The sequence below is a fragment of the Lytechinus variegatus genome, chromosome 11 (assembly GCF_018143015.1).
Source record: "Lytechinus variegatus isolate NC3 chromosome 11, Lvar_3.0, whole genome shotgun sequence".
In the NCBI taxonomy this organism is placed as follows: Eukaryota; Metazoa; Echinodermata; class Echinoidea; order Temnopleuroida; family Toxopneustidae; genus Lytechinus; species Lytechinus variegatus.
Window position 1 is genome coordinate 8,875,144 of NC_054750.1, and position 9,959 is coordinate 8,885,102.

At 38.9% G+C, this 9,959-nt stretch overlaps 1 protein-coding gene across 1 annotated transcript; it reads left to right on the forward strand.

The window, feature by feature from the left end:
• Window positions 1–604: 604 nt before the first annotated feature.
• LOC121423733 (G-protein coupled receptor GRL101-like) lies at window positions 605–1,590 on the forward strand. The gene has a single exon (XM_041619192.1). It carries the CDS (start codon window positions 605–607, stop codon window positions 1,586–1,588), a length of 984 nt encoding a protein of 327 aa, XP_041475126.1. The 3' UTR covers window positions 1,589–1,590.
• Window positions 1,591–9,959: the final 8,369 nt, after the last annotated feature.

Sequence of the window (9,959 nt, forward strand, 5' to 3'; positions counted from 1 at the left end):
ATTCCCTTACCAAGATATGTTTGTCTTTGACATGTAAGTTCATAGATAATTATGACCATCACGTACTTAAACCTTGCTTTACTTGCTCTATAAATTATATTATCAGGATTGATTATCAATAATTCATCCCTAGTATGAAATGTACTATAATCAAGACAGATTGCGAATGACAAACTTTCTGGTGACACGGCATTTTCTCCTGCGACAATTGTTCCGGGCTTCATTTTGTCTAAGATAATAGGGTTAGTGTTGCACTAGGGTTTCATTTCAGGTTTAGGATAGGGTATATTGTTAAATCCGGGGGTTGACGTTGGCAATTCTATTAGTGTATGGAATTCACAGCGAAGCAATTGTCATCGAACCTAATTTCTTTGCGGGTAAGCCTGATTGAACAGAAAGTTGGATACGATGACGTGAAATTGATGATCTTAGACGCTTCTTGATAATCGGCTTCATGAATAATTATTGGTCTCTCTCTCCCAGGTCTACTGACGATTACAGACTTTGCTGCCTGTTCAAAAACATAACGTCGTGTTCCATCATCAACCCAACTCCGTTTGACTCCTGTTCCCGTCTCATGCCGCACGACGCCCTCAGGTACGCCATGTGGGTCATTGGATTCGGATCATTATTTGGGAACAGCATGGTGATTTTCTTCCGACTTCGAAACAGGAAATTATGGAATAACAACGTTCAGAGACTCTTTATTTCAAACTTAGCGATAGCGGATTATCTGATGGGTATTTATATGCTAGTTATTGCATCCATGGATCTGTATTACGGTGAACTCTACTATCTAACAGCATTGACCTGGCGAGAGTCTAACCTCTGCAAACTTATTGGTTTTGTGGCCCTCTTATCAAGCGAGGCTACTGTTTTTCTTCTCGCACTCATCACCCTTGATCGGTTTCTTTGCATCACTTTTCCCTTTGGCACCATCAAGTTTCGCAATACATCCGGACGGGTCAGTTTGGTCCTGACTTGGCTATTGGCATTGGTTCTTAGTTTTTCACCTATTCTCCTCGGCAACAGTGTCAAGGATTTCTACGGTTTTTCCGATGTCTGTGTGGGCCTGCCTTTCAACCGATATTCGACAAAGAGTGGCTACATCCAGTACGATGCAACCGAATCTCTTTACATTTTCATCGAAAGCACAGAGACGGAGCATCGACCATATTGGACATATTCCATTGCATTATACCTAGGTGTCAACTTGGCGGTGTTCGTCCTCATCTTTCTTTGTTACGTCATCATATTCCTCCAGGTCAGAAAGTCGGCTCAAATTGTAAAGTCGGAACGTCAGCAGCGCGAACGAAAGATGACTATTAAAATGGCGCTGATCGTCGGGACCGATTTTTGTTGTTGGATGCCAGTCATCATCATGGGGATCTTGTCACAGATAGGATTGATCGACTTACCGGTATCTCTGTATGCATGGGCGGTGGTTTTTATCTTACCAATTAATTCTACCTTGAACCCATATTTGTACACATTTGCTGCTCTCGGTACTTGTAAGAAGCAAACTAAATCACCACTTTCTCGATCCATTGTAGCTAAGGGTAACACAGTTGCTAAACGGATGTCATAGTGGAACATGCAGACTTTGATGTTGCTCATGATTGTCAATAACCATGACAACTGATATCATACACGATATTGTGCGATTTTCAATCTGAGGAGATTGTAAATTCAAGGTTTCCATTCAATCTTTACTACGGTAAAGCTTTCTTTTCCCCAGTGGGGGGGTGTTATATAGAAGAATTGTAAAACCAATTACATTCATTTATTTAGTTATTTCCCCTTTAAGGATATTTTGGAATGATTAAGAATGTTCCAGAAGGGTCTATAGTACAGCTGTGTTACACATGAGTAATCTTTGAATAATCTTTGTTATCTCTGGTATGTCCCACGAGAGACAATACAGACTGCTAAACAATAGGGATTGCTTTACAATAGACTTGTATAGTTAGTGTAAATAAACAATAGGCTTAGCTAGTTTGTTGACATGTTAATTTCACTGAAGGTCATTCAAGAATGTTTTTGAATTTTGATTGTTCCAGAAAGAAGGAGAAGAAGGTTTTTTTTAAGACAATACTAGAAGTACATGTATCTAGAATAGTTGAAATGTGTATATATAAGATGACAGTTTCTTCAAGAATCATCATATCATACCAGATCACTTCATCAGATCAGTGCTAAGAGTTTCACGCCAGACTTTATGTCAGAGCAGATTTTATTTCCACCTGGAATAATAATCTTCTGTGGAATTATTTGCACGCGATCAATGAACTGTTTGCAGTTATTTTGAGAGAGAAATTCTCAGTTCTCATCGAGATCATCAACCGGTTTAATGAACACTCTTTAACCCACGGATTGCTGAAATTGACTGTTAATCATCATCAACATCGTCTTCACGGATATTTCAACTCAGTTACTCTTGTTATTCACCGTGCTTCAACATCAGTTTCATCATCGCCATCATTAATAAGGAATCTTCCCAGCCAACTTGGATTATTACTTGGATATAGTATCATCACTTCGGAAGTTTACCTCTAGCACTTCAAGAGATTGATGTTCTCAAGACCGTTATCATTTTGTTATTTGTTTGTATATGGTTAATTATTCCATGTAATAAGAAAAGGAAATAAAATTTGAAATTAAATCTTCCTTGTTATTTGTTGCAGTATCGTAACAGTGGTAATTGGGACCTTTCGCAATCCTCACGGACGCTATTAGGGTCCCCTAACACAAAAGTTAACGCTCAATCATACACTTGATTTCTAAGATTGATTGTGCATTATAGTCAATAGAATCAAACGTAGAAAACTGCTCTACAATCAATGCTAAGCTTTGTGTTACAGGGGGGTTACAGGCCCTACAGATCTGCTTTTCTTGTGCAAAATCCTTTTCCGCGACACCCGCACCATACATGCATGTATATTACGACTGATGGCTGGAGAAATTCGAAATGCAGGACCTAAAATAGATTATGACATGGATAAGAAAGTGTTTTTTTTTAAATCCAGAACATATTGAGAGAGGAAAAACTTACTGAATTAAGGCTTAGATATAGATCATTACAGTCCATCGAATCGATATTGCATTTAATATGGATTATTGGTGGATCACTGGCAATTGATTTCATGGGTCAGATCAACCTCTCCAGCCGAACATTTCGCATGCGTTAATATGTACACATCATAATATGCAATAAATTTGAACTCGTTTCTTTTTTGTTTCTTTTGTTCCGTTTGTTTACTTCTTCTTCTACACAAACGATATGCCTCTCGCACACGATGTAAGGGGCATCATGTTTTACTTTCCCCAGAAATGGGGGATTACATTTAAATTCCGGGGGACCACTTCCATTGATGAGTGGATACCAAGCACGACCATGGGGTTCCGAAAAGTACCCTAAACAAGGGAAGCAATTCTTTTCCAGATTATGAAAATGCATCTCTTAACAAGTATTTGGCTTGTGAAACCCTACAAGTATTTGATATATATCCCTTTTCTTCAGCATTTTAAACATCGTTTTTACACCCTTATAACGTTACGAAGGCCTATACGTAACATACCTGCCCACTCTGTCCCCTTTTACGCGTGGTCGCTCCTGGTATCAACTAATCGGTGGAAGTGGCCCACCGGGCGTCCTCTCGAGCTCTAGGAGTCAAATGTGGCTTTGGAAAGTAGTCCTCAATCGGATATATCGCTGTTACCATAGTAGCAACCAGAATTTTGCACACGAAACGCATATTGAATGTTTCCGTCGCAGAAGCGAAACGAAGAAAAATCTCATGTCACACAATTTGCATTGCAGGACAGAGTTTTAAGACCATGATGACAGGCCCAAAAAGTCTCTTCCAAAATCAACTACCGTTGTAAATAAGCGTGTGCGTCCTCAAACGAAAGGTCGGGAATAACTGATGTCAACGACACGGCTCTTTCCTTTCACGCCCCTACACACACTCATGAACCTAATAGAACTAGTTAGATCCATGGTCAGACAATGTACATTAATTTTATTTTCAGATATCAAATTGAAAATTGTTTTCATAAAATCATGATGCTTGATATCACATTTTTTACTTGATGGACGAATTCCGCATGGCCCAAAATTATTAAATTTGAGAAAACTGAGCATAGGCTGAATGCGACGCAGAGACGGTTATCAAAATCAGGCTAAAAAATCGCTATTCGCGTCTTAATAATTATCGTTCATCCTATATTGTTGTGTGTTTCTTTTTCTTCTAATTTTTTTTACCGGGGGGGGGGTCATATTCCCTGAATCCGCGCCTGACCCAGTTATTAGACCAAGACGAAATTGGACCAAATGGGGATTGGACCAAGTGGGTATTACACTTAAATGGCAATTGAAAGAAGTGTATGTTAAACGAAGTGGCATTTAGACGAAATGGATCTAAGATAAAGTGGCTATTGGACGAAATTGCTCTTAGACTAAGTAGTGGCTTTCGCCGGTGTTGCTCTTAGACTGACTGGCTATCTGGCGAAATGACTACTGAACGAAATGATATTGGACCAAAAGGTATGATACGACGTTTTCAATGGACAGAATGGCATTGGACGTAGAAGCAACTCATCCCCACACACACACTCTCAAACAAACAATTAAAATACTTGACCTTGTCTCTAACCTAATACAGTACCTATGGTACCGTAATCATTAATCAGTACTCCATTATCATCGTCATCATGGTCATACAATTTATTCAATCCAATTCAATCTATTTTTTTTCATCAGGTACAATACAAATGCACAAATACATACCAAAATAGATTATCATATACAAGTGCAAACAGAATATACGGCAAAAACAACAAATAGAATGATGGTTTGTGACCCCTAAGAAAGCAGAGCTAAGAACAAGGACCACCGAGTTAAAATTCACAGTAAAGATAAACAATAAGTAATAATTACACTAAGTACACCAATGCAACAGCGCAAAAAGGGAGGTTATTTAATGGAGGGGTCTTTCAATGAAATAAAACAAATAATTGACTGAAGGTTTTTTCAAACACATAGACCGGGGCTGGGAGAGTTTATTCAGCTGATCGGGTACGTAAGGTGTGATGGTCCCATCATGTTGGCATGATATTAGTGAAGAAAATGTGTTGCTGCCGGGTCATTTCCTGCACGGAAGGCCCAAAGGAACCCATTTTTGTCGGCCATCTTTGATTTTTCATGAAAATCAATTATTTTCATATTTTTGCACAGACAATGGGAAAATATTAAACAAATACGCATTGTATAATGATTTAGATAGCAGAAACGATTGCAATCGTTTCTGGACGGTCCGGTTAATATTTTTGGAAAAATATGAGAATAAATGCCCAAATTTCCATGTTTTTGGTCAAAAATTTGCATGTGCAATTATATTTTTTTCTTATCATTAATATCAACAACTAATGCAAAATGTAAAAATTCAGCACGAAAGAGGAAATATTAACGGGAACATTGATTTGCTTCATTACAGTATTAATGTCTTAACTTGCTTAGATAAAGAGAATATACCTCCAATGTATTCCCCGATATTGCGATAAAATGACACCAAAAAGCAACCTCTGTCACTAGTCACACTGGTGATACCGACTTCAATGCGCTCGCTGTCATGCCTTTCAAAAGAGTACAATAGACTCAATCGGTCCTAGACTCAATCGGTCCTTGCCTCAACTGGTTTGGTGTGACTAACACGCATAAATACATGTAATGAGCGTAGCGATAAAAAAAGTTGTATATTGCAAATACGGGTATGAGGGCAAAAGGGGTTTTCTACCTAGTTAAAGCAACTTTGTATGTTAATGAAATAAGTTGGAAAAGTTAGAGGCATTATTACTCTGCATATCGCAAGCAATTACATTCGGGCAACAAAGTCCAGCAAGAGCCTGACGAATGTACCCCACCCTTATCCTTAGCTTGACTATTAAAATACCTTGCTTGTGGAACCCTTAATGTTTGGCTAGATTTTAAAGTCACCCCCCCCCCTTCCGTATTTGCAAATTTGTGGAAGAAAGTATGCAAATTTAAAGCCCCCACTGAGACAAATAGGTGTTTCTGCTAAATATCAATCCACTTCCATTGTCTTAAAACCACACGGAGACGAAAGAGTAGCCTTTCCTCTATCGGTAACAGTACCGAAGTTCTGTCACAATTAAGCCTACCCCCCCCCCCCAAAAAAAAAATAACTGATACCAATTCTTGTAATGGCATTATGTTTAGTTTAGAAAAAAAGAGGCTTTGTGTAAGTGCAGTAGGGAACATTTGATATAATGCAAATTACTGGGGGGGAGTAAAAATACGTCACGGTAGTTCATATGAGTGTGATTTGAAAGTGTAACACCGACAACATTGCAATAATTCAAATGGGGTAGTATGATGCTATTATATAAAGTAATCAAAATTGATGTAGAAACATAATGTCGTAACTTAGAACATAAATGGATCTTGATCAGGGGCGTCGATCCATTTTTCAGATTGGGGGGGGGCAAAATCATTAACGTTCCAAAGGCGCTCGATCGTAAAAACATCCACCCACACACACACAAATTAATGCGAGCGCGAAGCGCGAGCTAATTTTTTAGTATATTGACAGGAAAAGTGTGCCTGTTTAGGACCGTTTGTAGTAACTCATGAGGAGGATACATATGTACGAGTGCCGAGAGTGAGCTGTAAATTCTTTATATTCTGACCTGAAAATTTGATATTCTAAGAATTTCTGGTACCAATGATTAAGATTTGTATCTAAAAGAAGAATAGATCCGAGCGCGAAGCGCGAGCTGAAAATTTTGATATTTTGATTTGAAAAATGACAGATTAATGGCCGTTTTTTGATAAAGAACAAGATATAATTATATCCAAGCAAAGATGATTGCAAATCGGAGCAGGAGTTCTTTTGAGGCCTAGAAATGAAAACGGGACATTTACATTCAGCTATTTAATCATGAAAAGTATGGGTTTTTGCTACAGAAATGATGCGAGCGCGAAGCGCGAGCTGAAAATTTTAATATTCCAATCCGAAAAGCGGACATCATGATTTTGAGCACGATTTTAAACAAAGAACGAGCTTGGTATCTCCATCTCGCTTGCTGACATTACAATTTTTTTTAATGCATATCCGGAATTATTGGGGGGCAAAATGATATGTTTGCCCCCCATATTTTCATTGGTGGGGCGATCGCCCCCCTGCCCCCCCCCCCAGGATCGACGCCTCTGAATACAAATAATACGAGATTTGCAAGAGAGATGTTTGTTTATTGTCAACCCATGTAATAAATGTAAACATCGGGGGATGAGATGGGACATTCCTTTTGTTCGAAAAAATCATATACTTGGTTTTCTCAAGATTAAGGAATAATTTGTTGAAAGCAAAACCATTTGTTTAATTGGTGATAGCCTCAAGACCAAATGCCTGCGAGACCGAGGGTCCTAGGGATCAAAGGCCCGCGGGAACGACTTTTTCCCCATTCATGAGGTGTCGCGGTCGAGTGGTTTAAGGCGCCTCGTTGCAGCGGCGTAACAGGTGCCTGTTATCAGAGGGGAGGGGACAGAGTTAAATATTTCCCAGTAATTCCGTCTAGAATTAGTGGCATAACTAGGATTTCAGTTAAGGGGACAGCAGTGAGCACGGGAAGCGCGTCCAGGGAAGGGGGGGGGGGTGCAGGGAGGGGAGTGTACCCCCTCCCCTCGAGAAGCGTGGAAGGTCAGACGTTCCTTTGAATTGTTCCTTATCTGCTCTCGCTCATCTCTATGCGTCCTCTGCCTGTTATCGGAAGGGGGGGTGGACATTTGCGGAAGCTCCGACGTTTATTTAAATCGTTTATTGTCTGCACCCGCTCTTCTTACATTTTGTGCCTGAAATGGAAAGGGGCACAGCCCAAATATATCTCGCTAACTAAGTCTATTGTGGCGAAGCTAGGATTTAATTCAAGGGGGCGACAGTCAGCACGGGAAGAGGAGCGGGAGCACGTAAGGAATAATTCGAAAAAAAAACCTCAGAGGTTCCGTGCTTTGCGCGGGAAGGAGAAAATTCTTCCTTGTAGGAAGTGCCTTTCGCGCGCTCAGTATTAAGCGTTTCGCCACTTCGGGTGCTCTCTACCTCCCCGTAAAATTATATCCTTCTGGACTTAGCTACCGGGAAATATTTTGGCTCTACCCCCCCCCCTCCCCGAAAACAGACAGAGTACGTATTAAGATGATGAGCGGGAGCAGACAAGGAACGATTCACAGAAACGTCGGAGCTTTGCACCCCCAAGGGAGCGCGCTTTCCGTGCTCACTACCGCCCCTAAACTGAAATCTTAGCTATGTCACTAATTCTAGACGGAGTTAACGGGAAACATTTGGCTGTGCCCCCTTCTTCCTCTGATAACAGGCATACGCCGCTGCAACGAGGCGCCTTAAACCACTCGGCAGATGAAGGAAAATAATACAAAAACACAAAAGTTGGTCTCAAGGGCCTTCGGTCAAATGTTCGGACCCCGTTAAATTTATCCAATTCAATGTTTGCTAACAAGATAAAGTATGTTTTTACATGAAATTGAAACAGTGGTATCATCAGCAAACAGAGAAAATTTAAAACTTGAAGAACAATTTGTAATGTTATTTATGTAAACAGGAAAAAGAAGTGGGCCTAATACAGATCATTGTGGAACTCCACATGAAAAATGACTAAAATGGAATCTGACACCATCGATCACCACAATATTGATTTCTGTGTGATGAGTAACTATAAAAAAAAAAAACAATGGGGTGGGACCCCTCTGAGTCCATAAAATTCTAGTTTTTCTACCAAAATGTGTTGAATAATGGTGTCAAAGGTCTTAGATAGGGCAATAAATACACTTACGCAGTAATTTCTCATGTCTATTTTATCAGATATCACACTAAATAAATTCAGTACACCGAGAGAGAAATTCTTACGGAATCTAGACTGCAGGGCTATTAAAATGTTATTGATGGGAATAAATTTGTAAAGTCTACTGTGAACTATTTTTTTCTAACAATTTGGAGAAGGGCAATAATGCAATTGTTCTGTCGTTAGTAATGTCATGTTTGTCGCCCTTTTTGTTAATTGGAATTGCCTTAGCTTTTTAGGTTTGTCGGGAAAAATACACAGAGCTGGTGTTTAAGGACAAGTTTACTCCAACAAAAAGTTGAATTGAATAAAAAGAGATAAATCCAACAAGTATAACGCTGAAAATTTCATCAAAATCGGATGTAAAACAAGAAAGTTGTGACATTTTAAAGTTTTGCTTTATTTCAAAAAACAGTTATATGCACATCCTGATCGGTATGCAAATGAGGAGACTGATGATGTCATCCACTCGCTATTTCTTTTGTATTTTATTATTTGAAATGTAAAACATTAGAACTTTCTCCTCGGTGTCAAGTGAGACAACAACTAATTCATCATGAACATGAGGAATTGGCATTGTTTAATACTACATGTATATGGTTAAGTCAAGGTGGTCATTATTGTCGAATCTGTAAAAAATTGAATATTGTATAATTCAAACAATAAAACAATGAATTAGTGAGTGAGTGACATCATCGACTGTCTCATTTACATGTCACTGAGTTGTGTATATCACTGTTTTGTGAAAAATAAGCGAAACTTTAATTTGAGATAACTTTCTTATTTTACATCCGATTTTGATGATATTTTCAGCATTATGCTTGTTGGATTTTTCTCTATTTATTAAAATCACATTTTCTGGGGTAAACTTGACCTTAAAGGTCAAGTTCACCTCAGAAGATTGTTGATTGTAATCAAAAGAGAAAAATCAGATTTTGATTTTTGTTATGTTTGTTGGATTTTTCTCCTTTTATTCAAATTTTGTTGGGGTGGACTTGTCCTTTAAATTAACATTGGTATTGTTTGCAGTGTAATTTCGGGATTAGGGAAGGATTATATTACCCATTTTCTCAAAACATGTAACATAT